At 67.9% G+C, this 19434-nt stretch overlaps 1 protein-coding gene across 12 annotated transcripts in view; it reads left to right on the forward strand.

Moving 5' to 3' along the window:
- BRSK2 (BR serine/threonine kinase 2) overlaps positions 1-19158 on the forward strand; it is a 60512-nt gene extending 41354 nt beyond the window's left edge. The window contains exons 5-22 of one of the 12 annotated variants that reach the window (XR_012377185.1): positions 507-623; positions 1223-1256; positions 1427-1495; positions 1572-1718; positions 2869-2900; positions 3233-3397; positions 3531-3628; positions 3714-3864; positions 5999-6064; positions 7965-8025; positions 8769-8976; positions 9613-9661; positions 13144-13267; positions 14379-14559; positions 14632-14721; positions 14945-15039; positions 17268-17315; positions 18893-19156. Coding sequence is in view for 8 of the 12 variants with exons in the window: in XM_073889769.1 (XP_073745870.1) it covers positions 507-623; positions 1223-1256; positions 1427-1495; positions 1572-1718; positions 2869-2900; positions 3233-3397; positions 3531-3628; positions 3714-3864; positions 5999-6064; positions 7965-8025; positions 8769-8976; positions 9613-9661; positions 13144-13267; positions 14379-14559; positions 14632-14721; positions 17268-17315; positions 18447-18670 (1864 nt within the window). In the remaining 4 variants the exon portion in view is untranslated. Of the gene's footprint in view, positions 1-506; positions 624-1222; positions 1257-1426; positions 1496-1571; positions 1719-2868; positions 2901-3232; positions 3398-3530; positions 3629-3713; positions 3865-5998; positions 6065-7964; positions 8026-8768; positions 8977-9612; positions 9662-13143; positions 13268-14378; positions 14560-14631; positions 14722-14944; positions 15040-17267; positions 17316-18446 lie in introns of all 12 variants that reach the window. The other 11 variants (XR_012377183.1, XR_012377184.1, XR_012377186.1 and 8 more) reach the window with 11 other exon arrangements.
- The last annotated feature ends 276 nt before the right edge of the window (positions 19159-19434 follow it).

The following is a 19434-nucleotide window of genomic DNA, read 5'->3' on the forward strand; positions in this document are numbered from 1 at the left end:
TACCCCTGGCACCAGGTACCCCTCACCGCCCACCAGGTACCCCCAGACCAGGTATCTGCACCCTACCCTTGCACTTATCCTGTGCCCCTGGAGCAGACAGCACACTTTTTATTGACCCTCCCCCTTTAGGAGCATCAGGAAGCTACTGCCAGGTGTCCACCCCAGGTTCTAGAAGCCCCCTCCTCAGGTTTCTCAGGGGTCCTGGGGCCAGGTCACCCTGGATTGGGGGTCCTAGGTTGGCCTTGGCCCATACCACTTATGGGGGGGCCCCAGGGAGTAAAGCAAAGCCTGCCTCGGGGGTGGGTGGGAGCAGGTGGTGTGACCCCAGAGGGGTCTCTGTTTCTCTGTCCCCCGAGACCACAGTCACCAGGCAGGTGACTTCCCATTGGCTGCCTGTGACATCACCAGGCTGGGCTGCCATTGGCCCCATGCTGTGCAGATGGGCTTTTTGGGGAGGGGAGGCAGCTAGGGGGACTGGTCAGCCTCAATCCCGCCTTCCTTCCCAGCCACAGGGATCTGAAGCCAGAGAACCTCCTACTGGATGAGAAAAACAACATCCGGATCGCTGACTTCGGCATGGCGTCGCTGCAGGTTGGCGACAGTCTGCTGGAGACCAGCTGCGGGTGAGCGGCCCTGCCAGGCCAGGAGAGGGCCCGGCCGCTGTCCCCGACGGCCCCCGCCCCGGCCATGCCGCCGGTGGTCTCAGCTGCTTAGCCGGGGGGGCGGTGCCTGGAGCTCCAGGAACCCCAGGACCTTGACTCTGCCCCCAGATTTTGCTGCCAAGTGTGACACTGTGGAGGGACCATTCCCGTGACCATTCAGGCCCAGGCCCGCGCTCGGCTCCGCGGCCCTGGAAGGCGGGTCCGGTCCCAGTGGCCGCCCGCTTGCTCAGCGGGCACTCAGCCCCGTGGCCCTTCCGGTGGTGTTACTCCCTTTGGACCAGGGCAGCAGGCAGACAGCCTTGAGTGTGGCGGAGCCCACAGGCTCCTGTGTCTCCGTCTCCCCCAGAAGCGCACAGTAGGGATTAGGTTGTGAGGACATGGCACCAAAGCCCCTTGAGCCTCCTGGTGGGCCTGGGGGCCCCCCCGAGGGGCGTCTCCTGCAGGCAGAGCGTGCCTCCGGGCGTCTGCGCTGCTGTGGTCCTGGGGGGCAGCCCTGAGTGCAGGTGGGGTGGGGTGGCCCGGGCAGACAGCAGGCCCTGAACCCCTGCTTTTGCCTCCAGATCCCCCCACTACGCCTGCCCCGAGGTGATCCGGGTAAGTAGCCCCCGCCCCCGCCCGGGTTGCCGCCTGTCCAGGGGGCTTCGCCACCCGAGCCTTGCAGACCCCGGGCCCTGGCAGACTCCCCCCGCCCCCCGCCCTGTACCCGGGCCCCACCATTTTGCGGAGCTCGGCTGTTCAACCCCCAACCCCACTGCCGCCCGCAGGGGGAGAAGTATGACGGCCGTAAGGCAGACGTGTGGAGCTGCGGCGTGATCCTGTTCGCCCTGCTGGTGGTGAGGCCCCCCCCCCTCCCCCGCGGCGCTGCCCCTGTGTGCCCCTCCCCAGGTGACCCCAGTCCCCTGCCGGCAGGGGGCTCTGCCCTTTGATGACGACAACCTGCGGCAGCTGCTGGAGAAGGTGAAGCGGGGCGTGTTCCATATGCCGCACTTCATCCCGCCCGACTGCCAGAGCCTGCTGCGCGGCATGATCGAGGTGGACGCGGCCCGGCGCCTCACGGTGGGTCCCGGGCACCCCGGAGGGGCTGGAGGGCCGTCTTCTCCCCCTTATGCCGCCCCTCACCCCCAGAGCCTGCAAGGTCCCGTCTCCGGCGTCTCCTCCCGGGGCAAGGGGTGGCACCCGCAGGGCAACCCCACCTAGGCCTACGAGTGTGGTGCGGGGGGCCCTGGGTGTGCACGGTGCGTGTGAGTGTGCACACATGTGAGAGCACATGGGTGAGTAAGCGCTGTGTGGACACATACACAGGTGTGTGGGTGTGTGCATGGGTGCACGGGCCTGGGTGCACATACACAGGCGTGCACTTGCGTGTGCGTGGGTGTGGGCGTGGGCGCGGGTGTGGACGCGTGATTTGGGAGTGCTGGTGTGCCTGGCAGGTGAGCGCCCACTGACGCTGACCCCCGAGTCCTGGGCCCGGTCCATGTGAGTAGCTCCCCATGGCCACTGCTGACGCCTGGGGGCCCGGGAAGGTCTGAGGGCAGCTCTTCCTTCCGAAGGACACCCCAGCTGGCCGCCTCCGGCCTCCCTGAGGCTCAGCTAGTGCCGGGAGGGCGGGTCCCCAGAGCAAGGGCAGGAGGACTCCCCAGGCTGGCCTTCCCAGGACAGGGGCGGCCCAGTGCCCAAGAGGCCACCCTCGCCTACCCTCCCCAGCCAAGCTGTCCCGAGTGGAGCTGGGGGGAGAGCAGGGCTGGCCCCCAAGCCTCCTGCTCACACCTGCACCCAGCGCCTTCCTGTGCACAGGAGGGCCACCCTGGCCGCTTCCCCTGCCCTCCTTCCTTGGCCTCCTTCCCAGAGCCCTGAGACCCCGGAGGCCACTCTGCTTCCGTGCTCACTCCCTCTGCCACCCAGGTCCCCCAGCCCTGCCTGCAGCCCCCTGGCCCTGCCCACCTCCTTCTCTCTCTAGGTCAGCATTTTCTCTTCGACCTGGGGTAGGCAGGGTCAGGGGTGCTAGCCTGGAGCCTCCGGGAACGCAGCCCCTCCCCACACCCCCCCCCCTGCCCCCTCCCCCCCCCCCCCCCTCCCCCCCCTCCTCTCCTGCTGTCTGCACGCCCCTGCGCTCCGCCCCTCCCCCTGCTCCCGCCCCCCCCCACCTCCTAACTGTGGGCTCCTCCATCCCTCCTCGCACTAACTCCCTGTTTCTCTTTCCTTGTAGCTAGAGCACATTCAGAAACACATATGGTATATGTAAGTAGCTCTTCCTCCCACATCGCCTGCTTTGCCTGCCACCTGTCACCGTGGCCTGGAGGGCCTGCTAGGGAAGGCGGGGGGGTGACCCAGCCCAGGGCAGGCCTGCCCCCAGCCTCAGCCGCTCCTGGCTCTCAAGGCCCCCAGGCCGGCCTGCACTGGGCTCAGGCAGGATGCAGGAGGTGTGCAGGGGCTGGGCGCACGGAGAGCAGCAAGACTCGGGGCCCCAGGAAGGGGTGGGCCCTGCCCTCCCGGCACCTCGGGGTGGGGGGCGGAGGAGCCCCAGGCTGCAGAGGGCAAGGGAGTGACCCCGCGGTGCCTGTTGTCCACAGAGGGGGCAAGAACGAGCCAGAGCCAGAGCAGCCCATCCCCCGCAAGGTGCAGATCCGCTCGCTGCCCAGCCTGGAGGACATTGACCCCGATGTGCTGGACAGCATGCACTCTCTGGGCTGCTTCCGGGACCGCAACAAGCTGCTGCAGGACCTGCTGTCCGAGGAGTACGTTGGCGGGGGGCTGCGGTGCAGCCTGGCCGGGGGCCCCAGCAGCCCCTCCCAGGCAGGCGGCCATAGGGTGGGACCCCATCCAGGAACGGACTTGCCAACCCTTCTTGGTGCTTCTCACCCACTGCAGGGAAAACCAGGAGAAGATGATTTATTTCCTTCTCCTGGACCGGAAAGAAAGGTACCCGAGCCATGAGGACGAGGACCTGCCCCCCAGAAATGAAATAGGTATAAGGTGGCAGGGTGGCCTGGCCCCATGCTGCCCCTCCCAGGCCCAGCGGGCTGCCTCGCCCTGACCCCTGTCTGCACACAGACCCTCCCCGGAAGCGTGTGGACTCCCCAATGCTGAACCGGCACGGCAAGCGGCGGCCTGAACGCAAGTCCATGGAGGTGCTCAGCGTGACGGACGGTGGCTCCCCGGTGCCCGCACGACGGGCCATCGAGATGGCCCAGCATGGCCAGAGGTGCGTGCCTTCCAGGAGGACCCAGCGCTCTGCCTCCTGGTGGCCTGGCCCGGTTGGCGTTGGCACTGCTCATGGCCTGTGCTGGGCCTGGCATGGCTCATCTCTGCCCCCCAGCCCTGGGGCTGGGCCAAGGCCACTGGGTGGGCCTGGACCACGCTGTGCTAGGGGCTGGGCCGGGCTGCTCAGGCTGCTTGTGCTGGACTGGACTAAGCTGAACTTGGCTGGGCTGAGTGAGCTGAGCTGGGCTGGACTGTGCTGAGCTGGGCTGGGCTGGATTGGACTGAGTTGGACTGGGCTAGACTGACCTGGTCTGGGGTGGACTGAGTTGGGCTGAGCTGGACTGCGCTGAGCTGGGCTAGACTGAGCTGGACTGGGCTGGATTAGACTCAGCTGGACCAGGGTGGACTGAGCTGGGCTTGGGCTGGGCTGGACTGGACTGGACTGGGGTGGGCTAGACTGGGCTGCACTGGGGTGGACTGAGTTGGGCTGAACTGGACTATGCTGGGCTGAGCTGGGTTGTACTGTGCTGAGCTGGGCTGGGCTAGACTGGGCTGGACTGAGCCGGACTGGACTGAGCTGGACTGGATTGGGCTGAATTGGGGTGGATTGAGCAGAGCTGGGCTGAGCTGGGTGGGTTATACTGAGCTGAGTTGGGCTGGACAGGACTAGGCAAGACTGGGCAGGGCTGGGCTGGACGGAGCTGGGCTGGACGGAGCAGGATTGGCCTGGACTGGACTCGACTGAGCTGGACTGAGCTGAACTAAGCTGGACTGGACTGAGCTGGGCTGGACTGGGGTGGACCGGGCTTTGCTCTGTTGGCCTGGGTTGTACTGGGCTGGGCAGGCCATCTGGAACAGGGTCGGGCTGGACTGGAGTGGACGGCACTTGGCTACACTGGGATCAGGCCGTGTTCAGAGCCACCCAGCAGGCCTGTCCCCGCTTGATGCTGGCCCCATGTTTGGGTTTCCTGTGGTAGTGTGGGGGTCAAGGACAAGAGGGGAATTCTGCCTGGCCACGAGCAGGTCCGGGCTGTCCCAACAGCGCCCCCTGGAGGAAGGAAGGGCGTCCTGGTCCTGCAGAGCCTCTGCTGATTCTGGCCGTGGCCAGGAGGGGCCCTCGGCCAGTCCTCATCCTGGCGCTGGGCAGGGCCTGCTTGGGGAGGGGCCCAGTGTTCCTGCCCAGGTGGGGATTTTTGCCATAGCTCTTGGACCTGGGAGACCCAGCTCTGGGGCTGCCCCTGGCCAGCTGGGGGCTGAGTGCTGGGGACAGCCGGGCCTCTCAAGGTATTTGCCAGGAAACAGGGCCACCATCAGGATTAAACTGGGCTGGCGGTCCTCAGCTCCCTTGGTGGTCCCAGGCCTCCCCCATGGAAACGGGCTGGCTCTAGACCGCCACGGGCCACTGCCCATGGGCTCCGGCACTGGGGGGCTGGGGAGGGTGGGGGGAGAAAGGTCTCTGCTGGCTGAGCTCCTGCCCTGACTGTGCCTCGCGTCCTGCTTGTTGCGGGTACCCCTCTCCCCAGCAGGCCCCCAGGGTGAGAGGCCACCTCTCCCCAGCCCACCTTTCCTGAGCCTTGCCCCTGCTCAGTGCAAGCTGAGTGCTGACGTGGGGCCCACTGCATCCTGGCCACCCCGCGTCCCTCCCTCACCTGCCTGGAGCAGGGGCTGGGCATGGGAGGCCACAGAGCCCAGTGTCCTGCTCTGCCTTCCAGGCCTGGCTGCCTCGGGGTGGGAGGAGCGGGGACGGGGTCAGCCGTGGACCGTCCCGGCGGCCCCTGGAGCGTCCCTTCCTCCCGACACCACCTGACCTGCCACTGCCGCTCCAGGCCCCGCTGCTTCTTCTGGCTTGGGCCACCGGCTGGGGCTGCAGGGGTCCTAGGGCTGGTGGTGGGTGCGGGGGGGGCCCCCCCCCGTCCCCCCCCCCCCCCCCCCACCACCACCCAGCAGGTCACCAGGGTGGGGTGCGCTGTGGCCCTGGCTCTCTCCTGCCTGACCTCCCCTCGTGCCTGTGTGCCTGGCCTGGGGCCAGGTGGGCCATGCCCAGCTTGTGTGGAGCTGTGCGGAGGTCCAGCCTCCCGGGCCGCCTGGTGGGGCTGCGTCAGTAACTCTGTTTTCTCGCTTTGTTCCTGCTGTAGTAAAGCAATGTTCAGTAAAAGCCTGGATATCGCTGAAGCCCACCCCCAATTCAGCAAAGAAGACAGGTATACACCCTGCCCACCCATCCCCCGCCCCCCAGCCCCAAGGATGACGGTGGGCCTGGTGGCAGGGCTGGGCCTGAGGTGCTTCCAGCCCTCGCAGCTCTGGCGAGGGAGACCTCCAGCTAGCTGGGGAAGGGCCTGGGCCAGGCGGGCCTGAGGCCCCGAGGAGGCGTGGGCTGCCGGGGCAAGGCCAGTGGCCGGCCTGACCGGGTGGGGAGACCCACTGCGCTCTCCCTGCCCGGGCACTCCCGAGCATCTGCAGGCTGTGAGGCCTCAGTGGAAGCGGCAGCCCAGGGCGGTGGCAGGCTCCCCAGGATGTGGCAGGAGGCATGCCGGTCTCAGGGGTCTCTGCATGGGGCCCGGCGTTCCTGAGCCCCCCAGCCCTGCCTCTGCAGGGCCTCCTGCCCGTGGCCGACAGCGGTCGGGCCTCACCCATTTCCCCCCCGCCTGCTCCCACACCTGCCCGTGCCCCTGCCTGCTCACTGCTGGCCTCTCGCCACCCCCGTCGCCCCGCCCTGGCTGCTCTGCCTGCTGGCCCCCTCCTTTCTGTCTCGGACAGGTGCGGCCGGGTTAGGACGCTGTGGAGGCAGCCCCACCCCTCTCCCTTCCACTGCTGCTTTTCTGGTTTCCTTGTGCCAAGTGACGAGCGCATGGCTGGCTCAGTGGCAGGCAGGCCCCAGGCACCGGGCCTCACTCTTGGCTGCTGCCCGGCCAGCCTGTGACTGCTGGGGTGGGCACCAGCCGGGACCGACGGCCCCCACTCCCTTCCCAGCATCTGAAAGCTTTGGACCCAGGCCTGGCTGCGGGCAGGCTGGGCTGGGGGGCCGGGAGCAAGGTCAGCGCCGTCCCCTGGCTCTGTCTGTGGCTTTGTTAGGTGGAGGAGCTGGAGGGTCACTGCTGTGGGGCCCCCGCCCACAGATGCCAGGGCCCTGGTCAGAGTGGGCTCAGCTCCTCCCTGAGGCCCAGGGACTGGGCCGGGCTGTGAGTGGGTGGGCGGGAGCCCTCTTGGGGCCGGGCGGACTGGTGCGGGCAGGCCTTCACTCTTTTCCTCTTCTCTCCTGTGGCTGCCTCGGCCCCCTTCCCTGTTTCCTTCCTCGAAGGGTGGCAGGCGCCAGCACCCAGGGCTGAGCAAGCATGGTGTACCTTCCCTGAGGCCGTGTGGTGTGGTGGAGTGAGGCCCCTCCCTCGCAGGGTGCCCAGGTCCTGCCCCACCAGGTCTGCGGGCCCAGTGGGGCTGGTGGTGGACAAGGCTGGTGGTCCCAGCCAGCACTCACCCCAGCTTGGCCTTGCCCAGGCCCCCGTGGTACCAGCGAGCAGAGAGCTATGGGCTGGCGTGCTGTGGGCACCTTTGGGCCGGGCAGGTGGGACATGGGCATGGCAGGGCTGGGCTAGTGCCCACGTGGTGGCCCACGTGCTAGGATGGGAGGCTGTCCGCCGAGCACAGGACTCAGGGCCTATGACAGTTCAGCCTTGGGGGTTCTGGTTGGGCTCGGGGCACTGGAGGCTGGACAATGGACCTGACATGGGGGCTGGATGCAGCTCCCAGGAAGCGCCCGTCTCCCCTCATCCCTCTGTCCGCCCAAGCCCCTGACAGGCCCTTGCTGAAGGCTCCCGGTGCCGTCCTGGGCCTGGGCCTTGGCCACGGGACAGCTCCCACGTAGAGGAGAGGAGCCCGGAGACAGGCTCTGACGGGGCCCCTGAAGGGGCTGTGGGGCCCTCCTGGGCCCCGGGAGAGGCGGGGTGGGGACAGGGGACAGCCGTGCGTGTGGCCAGGTGTGCGCAGGACAGGGGGGCCTCAAGGCTCTCGGCCGGGGCTCCCGGCCTCTTGGAGGGTCCGCCCGGGGGAGAGAAGCTGAGAGCCGCGGCCCCTCCCGGCTGACCCGCCCCGCACCTGTGTCCACAGGTCCAGGTCCATCAGCGGCGCCTCCTCGGGCCTGTCCACCAGCCCGCTGAGCAGCCCCCGGGTGAGCCCCTGCCCCGCCCCACCCCCCCAGCTCCGAGAGGCCCAGCGTGCACCGGGGTGGGGGGCGGCAGGGGAGGCTCCCTGAGCCCGGGCTGGGCCCGCGTCCCCCGCCTGCTGCTGGGGCTGCCGCGTGGTTGCTGCTGCTGGGGCTAACTGCACGTTCTTTTGTTTTGTTTTCTCCTGTGTTATTTGTTTTCCTTTATGGCAAACGCTCCCACCCCCACGCCTGCCTGTCCCCGCTGGTCCTGCCCTGGGGTCCTGCTTGAACGTTTCTGGTCCGCCTGGTGCTGTGCATGCGGGGGGCGGCGGGCACTTGCATGGCGGCTCTCGCGGACCCCCGCACTATGCTCCCTGCCCTCTGTGCCTGCCCTGTAGCCTGTTAGAAAGTTTGCCCTGCCTCCCCCGCCCCCCGAGAGCCCCTCTGTGGCCTGCCCCCTGGCCACCTCCGTGGAGCCTGAAGCTTGTCGGAGCGCCTCTCGGCCCGGACACGTCCTCCCTCCACAGGCCGCCTTGCGGCCCAACCCCAAGACCCAGACCTTGCCGAGCAAGGCCAAGCTGACCGACAAGCCGCTGCAGGGCACCAAGTCCAACCCACTCCCGGCCGGCACCCAGGCCCGACCCTCTGTCCCGGGGGGCCTAGGCCCCCAGCTGGCCCTGCCCCCGGGCCCGCCGACCATGCCGGCTCCCATCCGGCTCCCGACCGCTGGGACTGAACCCAACACCAAATCTGTCCCTACCATACAGGTGACCCCTCACCCCTCTCCAAGGGGCAGTCCCCTCCCCACCCCTAAGGGGACGCCTGTGCACACGCCCAAGGAGAGCCCGGCAGGTACGCCCAACCCCACGCCACCGTCCAGCCCCAGCGTCGGAGGGGTGCCCTGGAGGACGCGGCTCAACTCCATCAAGAACAGTTTCCTGGGGTCACCCCGCTTCCACCGCCGGAAACTGCAGGGTCAGTGGAGAGAAGGGGGGCTGCGAGGGTGGCAGGGCCTGCCCCCCCTTCTGTGCTGTGCCAGTACCCCAACCACTAGCAGGGCAGTGGTCGGTGTCCTCTAGGCTGGCACAGGCCCAGGCAGTGCCTGCGGACGGCTGCTTGCTCCCAGGCCTGCCCACTGTGTGTCGGGGGCCCCTCCCAGCTCCTGGGCTTCTCTTCAGCCCAGTGGCCACCTTGAAGCCGGGCTGCTTGAGCCCTGGGAGGACAGCCGGCCGCCGGGTGGGTAGGGGAGCGGGCCGTCAGCAAGCCCGTGGGATGGGGCAGCGGTGGGCAGCTCATTGCTGTGCGCTGGGTGCCGAGGGTCAGTGGGCACTGCCTGGCCACCCGAGCCTCCGGCACAGCCGATGGGTGGGCCTGGGTGACCAGTGCCATCTGTCGGGGGGACAGCAGGGCTGGCTGTAGGCCAGAGACGTTCTGGCCCGATTGCAGCACCAGAGGCAGGGGCAGCCCCGTGGCCCTAGGCTCCGGCGGGGGCCAGGAGCTTGTGGGGTGGCCCTGTGAGACCCCGGTCACGGTGCGGGGTTGGGGGGGCCCTGGTGAGGGCAGGGCAGAGTGGTCACGCCTTCTCTCCCTGTCCTTCCCATGTGTGTGCAGTTCCAACACCCGAAGAGATGTCCAACCTGACCCCGGAGTCCTCTCCAGAGTAAGTGGTCGCTGCCCAAGGTCAAAGGGTGAGCCACTGGCTGGCCTCCCTCCCGGTGCCCAGACGCCAAGTACGTGGGGGGGCCCATGCTGGACCCTCCCGCATGGCAGGCCAGGGGGCCCACGAGGGCTTTGGGGCAAAGAACCCCAGCCCCTACAGGTCCTGTTCCCCTCTCCCTGGGACCCTGTGCTTGCCCAGATCCCCCCGCCAGCCCCTGCCTGGGACACCTCCTCTTCAGCACCCACATCTCTGTCTCCGGCACTTTGAACGCCAGGTTGGGGAGCGGGGCCTGTGCTGCTGAGGGAGCCGGCCGGCTCTTCCTGGCCCTACCCCAAAGCCACAGCCTGGGGCTGGCTGGAGGCAAGGGACGGCACAGCCATGCTCGGAGGGGCTGAGGCACGCCAGCTGAAAGCCCCAGCCTCCGCGTGGGGGGGGGGAGGCTTGCGGACCGGAGGCCGAGCCCTCGTGGCAGGGCAGGCGTGCTCACCCTGCTCTGGACACAGGCTCAGCCCTGCACACGCCCAGTCCGGGGAGCCCAAGAAGGACCAGCCTGTGGTGTTTGCAGCAGGTAGCCTCTCCACCAGGGAGGGCTGCGCTGGGCAGAGTGGAGCCTGGAACACAGCCGGAAACTTGGGGGCTCATAGGGATGGAGCGTCTCAAGGCAAAAACACGGCGCTGGCCAAAGAGGCGGAGGGACAGCCCCGGGACGGCCTGGTGGGGACACGCGTCCAGGGGAGGGTGGCATTGTTCAGGGCCAGGAGCAGAGCAAGCCCTCATCTGACCCTCACCCAGAGGAAGGAGCAGGGTCCATGGGAGGCGATGGGCAACAGATCCACAGCTCACCCCGCCGCCAGTCTGGACTGGGGCGGAGACCCTGGAGCGGCCCTGCCCCCACTCTCCCGCCCTGGCGGTGGCCTTGGGCCTGCAGCCCTGGAGGACGCCGCGCGAACAGGAGTTGCGCTGTGGGTGCAGGGCAGGCCTCGCGAGGGGCACAGGCAGCCTCCTCAGAGGCCCCTGTCTCATCACTGAACAGGAGGTGCTACAACCTGGCGTGCTTTGCGTGGGGCCTGGGCACGCGGCCCATCCCACCGTTAGTGCCCCTCGGCCGGAACTTCCTGCTGTTGTCACCGCGCTCACAGACACCCCTGTAACGTAACTGTTGGGTATCCAGGCAGGTTAGAGCCCACGGCACCCGACGCCGTGTAGGTGGCCCACAGCCTCCCATCCTCAAGTCCGTCTGGAGGCCTCGCCCCCTCCCGGGGGTCCTGGCCAGCGCCCACCACCCGGCAGTTGTGGCCGGTGCGCCCGAGCAGATGCGCCGTGGCCCGGGAGGCCATAGCAGCTCACGCCCCAGCACCGCCTCCTGCAGAGGACGCGCTCGGCCGTGGCGCGTCAGGGCTCGTAGGGAAGCACCAGTGCGGTGCTAGGGCGGATGGCAGGTCTGAGGCCGTAGGTTCGGCAGGCGGAGGTTCCAGTTTGGGTGACGTCACAGCCTTGAGTGTGACGTGTGCAGGTGGGGAGTTCACGCTGCGGTGTTGAGTTGAGCAGAATTCCTTGGGGAAGCTGCAGCCTTTGTTCCTGAGGCCTTCACCTGCTTGGACGAGGCCCACCACACCAAGGAGAGTGGTCTGCTTTACTTGGAGACGCCCGGCGGCTGCTGGATGGCCCAGCTGACACTGAAGTCGGCCGGCGCTGCCTCTCTGGCTCCTTCAGGCTTCTTCCAGGCACGGGACTGCCTATTACACCAGATGCGAAACTGCTGGCTGCCGAACTATAAACAAGTCATGTTTTCGGTGTTCTTCTTCATCAAGGGAGGAGAAGCAGAAACCCCTTATGCGGGTTCCAGAACTGCCCCCCGCCCCCCCCCCCGAGTATGTGCCGGGGCACGGCAGAGAGCGCCGGACCCGGAGCGGACAGCGGGCAGGAGGGCAGGATGTGGGGAAGGAGGCGGAAGTGGCCGGTGACCAGGGCGTCCGGCAGACGGACCTCCCTGTCTTCACCTCTGCGCTGTTGTTGGGTCGGGATCCCTGGGCCAAGCAGAGGCCAGTTCTGGAACTGGGCAGGGAAAGGGGAAGCCACATGGTCAGGAAAACCACCGAGAGGTGCCAGAGCACCGGCCCCTGCGGCTCCCGCTGCCAGCGCCAGTGGCGCAGCAAGATGCTGGGCCGGGGCCCTCCTGGGCCTCGCCGTCTGAAGGGGCAGAGCCCCAGGGCGGCTGTCAGGACGCGTCAGCACTGCAGCCTGGAGGACTGTTCCGAGCTCAGCGCCTTAAACACCACGAGCTCCACGTCTCAGGCTCTGCGGGTCGGGCTGCAGGCCGGGCCAGCTGGGCCCTCCGCTTTCTAGAGTCAGTGGGCTGTGGTCACCTCCAGGCAGGCTCAGCTGGGGCAGCACCTGCGGCCCAGCTCCCTCGGTCGTCGGCGGGATTCAGGGCCTGTGGGCTGCTGGGCTGCGGGCCTCTCCGTCATGTCAGGGGGCTCCGTCGCCATGCAGTGGAGGCCTGCTAGCAAGCAGGAGACGTGGGTGGCCTTGAGTCCCGTGTTCTTGGAGGAGACATCTGTCCATTCATTCTGCTTAGAAGCAAGGCCCGGCCCCATCCATGCCCCAGGGAGGGGCCCGTGCAGGCGTGCACCCAGGAGGCAGGATCTTGGGGCCAGCCTAGGGACGCCCACGCTGGTGCGCACCGCGGTGGGGGGGATGCAGACGGCGCAGGTCAGATGCAGGTGCAGGACAGAATAACAAGGCTGGACAGACGACAGAGGACATTGAGAGGCCCTGGGCAGCAGTGAGGTGAGGGGCCTCGTGCAGGATACACCCCTGCCCCACCTAGCACAGCACCCGGCTTGGAAGCAGCCTCCATGTCCCAGAGTGACCCAGGCTGGGCAGCAGGCAGCTGGGCAGCCCCTGGTCCTCGAGGACGGGGTGGCCGGGGGTGGGGGGGGAGCTGGGCTGTCCCACCAGATGGAAGGGGCATGTAGCATCCTGGGCCCCCAGGCCCCGTTGTCCATGCAGTGTCTCTCCCAGCCATTTGTCCGTATCGGCGCAGAGCTCCCCGGCCAGGCCCGACCCCGTACCGCAGCCTCCCACACTGCCCCTGCTCCCCATGCAGCCCCAGGCCAGGGGGCACCTTCCTCCAGGCTGCTGCAGCATTGCTGCATAGCAAATTCCCTCAAAACTTGGTGGCTTAAACAGAGAGGAGTAAGGCTGGGGCTCAGGGTGAGCTCTACTTTCCTTTCTGGTGGGTTCTGGTGGGCAGTGCCCAGACCCAGGCGGGCATATGGGGGAATGGGGCCAGGCCAAGACCGTGGGATGAGCATTAGGGCTGTGGGGTGAGGGTGGAAGGAATCGGGGGCCAGGGCAGGAGTTGGGTGGGAAGGGAGGAGTTGGGGCAGTAAGCTGGCCCTGGCCAGGAGGGGAGGGCGGGCCTGTCCTCAGAGGCTGGGCTGACAGTGAGCGTACCTGCCCGCACTTCCCTCCCCCAGGCTTGCCAAGAAGTCCTGGTTTGGGAACTTCATCAACCTGGAGAAGGAGGAGCAGATCTTCGTGGTCATCAAGGACAAGCCCCTGAGCTCCATCAAAGCTGACATTGTTCACGCCTTCCTGTCGGTGAGAGCCTCCCACCCATCTGGGGACGCACATCCTACACAGACACTGGCTCCGGCCTGCCTGGCTGGACCCAGAGGGTCACTGCACGGGCCCCTGGCCTGGGGAGGGAGGCCGGCCCTCGTTCTGAGCAGCCCTGGCTGTGGGAGCACCACCGAGACAGGGAGTAAAGCACAGGCAGCTCACAGGGGAGGGGACCTCTGCCGGGTCCCGTCCCAAGAGGCCTCTCTCCGTTTCCCGTGTGCGCTCCCCCACCCCCACCGGCTGCCGCCTCCTGGAGCCCCTGCCTCCTGCTGAGGCCTGGCGGCTCCCTGAGGGTGGGCCGCACTCAAGCCTTGGGTGCACTCCGTTTGTCTTTGGGAGCTCTTTGAGCACGTGGAGCAGAAAGCCCTGAAGGTTTGCTTCCGGAGTCCTGTCAGGGGGCCTGGCCCGGTGCTGGGTCCCGGGGGGATCACAGCAGCCCTGCAGCTGAAGCTGCCCCACCCCCATCAGGGCCGGGGCCTGCCACGGGGGTTTCTTCAGCCTGGTGCAGCCTCAGCCCAAGTTGCCCAAGGGCAGGGGACCACCTGCCATGGCAGCCTGCCCTCCTCCTTAGGGCCCCTGCTCCGGGCCTCCCTCTCCCTCTCCCTCTCCCTCCACCTCCACCTCTGCAAGATCCTCCCCCGGTCAGCTTCCCGGCAAGGGCTGGGCCTTCCGGCCTCTCCTGAGCCGCAGAGCCCTGTCGTAGGAGTGACTCCTCCAGGGCAAGACTGCCTCCTGACTTTGTTTCAAGGGCATTTCCCTTTGCTGCCCGTATGTCAAGTGCACAGGGGCCCCTCTGCCCGCACTGGGAGCGGCGCCCTTCCCGAGCCCACAGAGCGGCAGGGTGTTGTCCTCGGCAGTGGCCGTGAGGCCCCAGCCTCTGGAGGCTGTCACGCTGGTCCCAGCAGCTGCTCCACGGGGTCTCCTTGTTCCTGTCTCCCCCGACCCTCTCCTCTTCCACTCTGCTCCCACGTCCCCAACCCACACACAGGCAGAGAGGTACAGGCTCCTGCCCGGCTCGCGGGGGGTGCGAGGGGGGCCGTGCGGGGCCGGCCGGTGCCCAGCACACTCATGCTGCCCCACCACCCCGCAGATCCCCAGCCTCAGCCACAGCGTCATCTCCCAGACAAGCTTCCGGGCTGAGTATAAGGCGACGGGGGGCCCGGCGGTGTTCCAGAAGCCGGTCAAGTTCCAGGTGGACATCACCTACACCGAGGGCGGGGCGGCACAGAAGGAGAATGGCATCTATTCCGTCACATTCACGCTCCTGTCAGGTGAGCCACGGGCCCGGGGCGCGGGCTCCGGGCTACAGCCCTGTCCTGGGCATGACCCCCTGTCTCCCCCAGGCCCCAGCCGCCGCTTCAAGAGGGTCGTGGAGACCATTCAGACCCAGCTACTGAGCACACATGACCAGCCCTCCGCCCAGCATTTGTCAGGTGAGGCGGGGGCTCAGCTCGGGCCGCCCTGCGGGCTGGTGAGCAGGGGTGTGGCCCCTCCGCCGTGCCCACTTCCCTGCCCACCCAGGGGGCGGGGCCCTCCCGGCGCAGTGGGCCGGCCCGTCTCTGCCCACCCAGGGGGCGGGGCCCTCCCGGCCCTTCCCTGCCCCCAGGGGGCGGGGCCCAGCACACCACACTGAAAGGCGCCTCTTGTCCACTGTAGAACCCCCCCCGCCAGCGCCAGGACTAAGCTGGGGCGCTGGGCTTAAGGGCCAGAAGGTGGCCACCAGCTACGAGAGTAGCCTCTGACGCTGGCAGGTAAGGTGTCCGGCCCCGCTGCAGGGGCAGGGAGGGGGCTGTGGGCAGGTCCTCCGGCGAGAGCCACACTGGCCCTGAGAAGACCGCCCTGTGCCCACTCACACACCCAGCGGCCAGCTCCCGGCCCTGGACAGGCCACACAGGGCCCAGCACCCAGGCTGAGCAGCCAGGCCCGGGCAGCCTGGCCCCGGGCCAGCAAGAGCAGCGGCCAAGGTCCTGCCTGGGAGCCCTCCGCCCTCGGAGCTCCCCCAGCGGCACGCAGCGAGGCTGTGGGCCTAGCGCCCACACTGGCTGACACGTGGTGGGGCTGCCTGCCGCCTGCCTTCCCCGTGACAGGCCTGTGATTGTCTGGCCATGAGTTCCCAAAGGAGGGGCTCCCCAGCTAGGCCTACAAGGGGTCACACAGGGAAAGGGGTGGCCCAGGCCTGGAGGTGCTGGGGGTCCGAGGGCCTCAGGGCCCACACCGCTCAGCATCTGGTGGGGAGTGGGCTACGTGCCCACCGTGGGTGGGAGTGGGAGAGCCCATGTCTGGGCAGGGTGGTCCGTTAGCAAGGGTGTGGTTGCTGTCAGGATGGTGGTAAGGCACGGCTTGCCGTGAGGCCTGTGTCAGGGTTTGGGGTCCGGAGCACAGCATCCAGCCCGAGCCCTGAGCATCCCCCGTTGGCTGGAGCCTCAGTGGGCCCTTCCTCCAGCCCGGTGGGGTCCGAGAGGCCAGACTGGCCCCATCTGTTCCCCCCCCCCTTCCCCGCCCCTGCCATCCTCATTTCATCGTGTGTGTTACCCTTTTCTCCCCCAGCACGTGCCTCGTCACCCCACGGGCAGGTCAGGGCAGGGGTGGCCCCAGCAGCCTGGTCCCGGGAGCCAGTCTGGCATTGGAGGCAGGGCGTGGGGGCGGAGGTGGCTCCCTGAGCCTTCAGGGCTTCCATCTCAGAGCACAGTAGGGCTGACAGAGGGAAACTGAGGCCAGGGAAGAACAGAGCTTGTCCAGCGAGGTGAGCAAAAGGCTAGGGCCTGGTGTGCCGCCCAGCAGATGCCCAGGCCTGCAGCCACTGTCTGGGGGCTGCAGTCTCCCTGCTCCTGGCTAGGCCATGGACAGTAACCTCAGAGAGGTCATTCTGCCCTTGTTAGCAGGCGTCCCTCATGCCAAGTCTCAGGCACAGCAGTGAACAAGGTGGACACCACCCTCCCCCTGGGCTCTACTGCCAGTCCTAACCCCATTCCAAAGCAGGGCCCTTGGTTAGCCCTGTGCCCAAACCTCTGTCCCTGCAAATTCTTGGGTACCCAATCTGGGGCCCAAGCCCGTCTCCCCTGCCCTCCTTCAGGGGGCCTTGGACCTGGGGAGCCTAAGCCAGGACCCCAGCCCATACCCTGGCCCCATCCCCAGGCCTCCGGATGGGTCTCCCTGGCCTTTCCCAGCACCCTCCCTCCCGCTCCAGGTGCTCTTGTCTGGTGAGCTCAGTTCTAGAGCCGCTGTGAGCAGGGGGCAGAAGTGCCTCTCAGCTTCCAGGGCAAGAGACCTGGTGGTCGCTCCAGTAGGGACAGGAGGCCCAGAGGTCGCATCCCACCCAACAGAAGCTCCTGTGAGGGCCCTGAGGGTGGAGCCTCCCACCCTAGGCCCCTGCCAGCACCAATACTCCCAGGCCCAGCAGAAGGTGGGAGAGGGCCAGGGAAGGCGGGGCAGCACGAGCTGAGGGGCAGTTGGGAGCCACGCAGCTGCTTGAGCTGCCCAGTGGCAGAGTGAGGACACACAGATGGCCGGAGTAGACCACAGCCAGAGCCCTGGGCTTCTCGGTTCCAGAGCCTATGTCTTGGGCCCAGGGCAGGACAGAGCGGACCGAGGGCCAGGCAGGCCCAGGGCACCCAAGGGGCAGGGCCACGTCCCATGTTCCTGCTCTGGTTGTAGGAGGACTCCCCTCCGCCCAGGAGAAGGCCCCCACTCAGTGCCCATAGTCTGAGCCAGCGCCACCCAGGCTCCACCCCCAGCCCCGCCCCAGCCCGGCCCCGCCCCCCGCAAGCCCCACCCTGCTCTGGGCTCCCCCTCGTCTTGCCCCTCTCCCCAGGCAGCCGGTCCCAGCAAACCCCCTACTCGGCTATGGCCAAGCCCCACGCCGGGCTCTGCCTCTCCCTGAGGGCCTGGCCAGAGGCTGAGGGCAGCGCCTGGCCAGGGGTCCAAGTGGGAAGACTTTTTCACACGTCTCCCCCCCTCCTTTCTCCATTCTGTGCTCCAGACACCACTAACTGTATGGAAATGATGACGGGGAGGCTTTCCAAATGTGGTAAGAACCCCTCACGCTCACCTGGGACCCCCCCCAGCCTGTCACCCCCACCTGCAGCCTGCTCCTGGCAGGGTGCCGCCCCCGCCACCCTGAGGGCTATCCTGGGGTCCCTGTGTATACGCGGGGTCCAGATGTGCACACTCAGGCCCACCCAGTCCCCCACCTCTGCCAGGAGCAGCCTCAGTCACCCACCCCCTAGGGCAGCCATAGGCCCGGCCCTAGGATCCAGGCAGGCCAGGAAGGGACCCCAAAGGCTCAGAGCCGTAAAAAGTCCCCATGCCCCAAGTTTGGCAAGGGTCCCATGTGTGGGCTCTGGCCTGGGGTCTGGGTAGACTCCAGATCTTGGGCAGGAGGCTGGTGTAGAGCTTTCTGTCCACTGGAGGGGGGATGACAGTGTGCTGTGCATGCACACCGTTGCTCTGGGCTGGGGGCGTCAGGAGTAAGGAGTAGAGCAGAGCAGAGGCGTCGGGACAGAGAACAGGCCCACCCAGGTGGGGGTGGTCAGACCATTCCTGCCCTCAGGACATTCCCTCTGGGGTCAGGGCTCCCACTCTGGCTGCCTGCCCCCAGCCCTCCCACACCCAAGCCCTCCATGCCTGTCCACCCATCCGTCCATCTGTCTGTCTGCTGACCTCTGTCCACGCGGTGCTGCCTGGGCTGGCCAGGGGCCGGGCTCCAAGCCTCCTGGGAGGAGTGTGGTGGGCACACTGGCTCCAGCCTCCCCAGCCCAGAGGAGGCCCCCTGGCCCCCTGCACGGAGCCAGCCTGGGGTCCCAGGCTCCTGCTCAGCCCTGGGGCTTGGGGCAGTGCTGGTGTCTGTGCCTCAGTGTCCAGAGTGGGGCTGGCCGGCTGGCCAGGCGCTGGGGTGGCTGAGGGGGGACTGGTGGCTGAGGTGGAGGGGGCCAGGCCTGGTGAGGGAGGAGGGGTCTCTCCACCTGCCCGCCCCGCTTGCTGCCCACCTGCCCCCGCCTGCCGAGCCCGGCTCAGACCTCATCTCGCTGGGTTTTCTTTCTCTCGTGGAGACCCTTTCGTTCATTTGTTTGTTCTCTCTCTCTCTCTCCTTACCCCTTCCTCTTTCTCTTCTTTTCTTTTTTCTTGTTTTTTTCTTTTGTCTTCTGTTCTGTGTACCCAGGCAGCCCATTGAGTAACTTCTTTGACGTAATTAAACAACTTTTTTCAGACGAGAAGAACGGGCAGGCGGCCCAGGCCCCCAGCACGCCCGCCAAGCGGAGTGCCCACGGCCCCCTCGGTGACTCCGCGGCCGCTGGCCCCGGCCCTGGAGGGGACGCCGAGCACCCGACGGCCAAGGACACGGCCAGGACGGGGCCGCCCGCCGCCCGCCGCGAGCAGCCTTAGACCCATAGCCCCCTCCCCAGCCCGGCTCGGCCCGCCAGGGGCCCGCCCGGCTCGCCCCGCCGCCCGCCCCGCCCGGCCCGCGGCGACGCCGGGGAGGAAAGGAAAGGGGGCACCGGGGGCCACCGCCTGCGGCTGGGCCCGCCCGTGCCCGCTCTCTCTTTCTCCTGCTGTCTCTCTCTCTGCCTGTCTCTGACAACGTCACTGTTTCCGCTCTGATACCAGGAAGTATCCCGAAAAGTTAACATGTCACCTCCACGAGGCCATCCTCTGTGCTCCGCGCCGGACACCGGCTGACCGAAGGCAGCTGCCGCGGACCTGCCCTCCCTCGTCTCCTGCTGCCGCCCGCGGCGAGGCCCCGCCCGCCCGCGCGCCGGCCCGCGGAGCGGCTCCGCCGGGGCTCGGCTCCGGACTCCGGGGACCACCGCGCGGCAGGCCCGGCCCGGCCAGGCCGGCGTCCGGGGCAGGGCCGCGGCGGGTGGAGCGGCGGAGCGGCCGACTCGGCCGGCCAGCCTCTGCCCGCGGCCGCCCCCCCCCCCCCCCCCCCCCCCCCCCCCCGCCCCGCAGCCGCCCCTCCCGCCGCTCGCTCGCTCGCGTCCGCCCCGTCCCCCGGTCCCCCGCTCGTCTGGGGCTGCCGCGTGCTCTCGCGCTTGGCGACCCTTCCCGGCCCCGGTGGACACTGACCCCGGAGGCCCCGGAGTCGCCTGCCTGCGCCAGGGCTGGCCGAGATCAGTATTATTTATTTGCTCTTTTAACTTATTGAGTTT

This window comes from Callorhinus ursinus, unplaced genomic scaffold, assembly GCF_003265705.2.
Source record: "Callorhinus ursinus isolate GAN/ISIS: 27379988/994484 unplaced genomic scaffold, GSC_fseal_2.0 scaffold118, whole genome shotgun sequence".
NCBI classification, from domain to species: domain Eukaryota; kingdom Metazoa; phylum Chordata; class Mammalia; order Carnivora; family Otariidae; genus Callorhinus; species Callorhinus ursinus.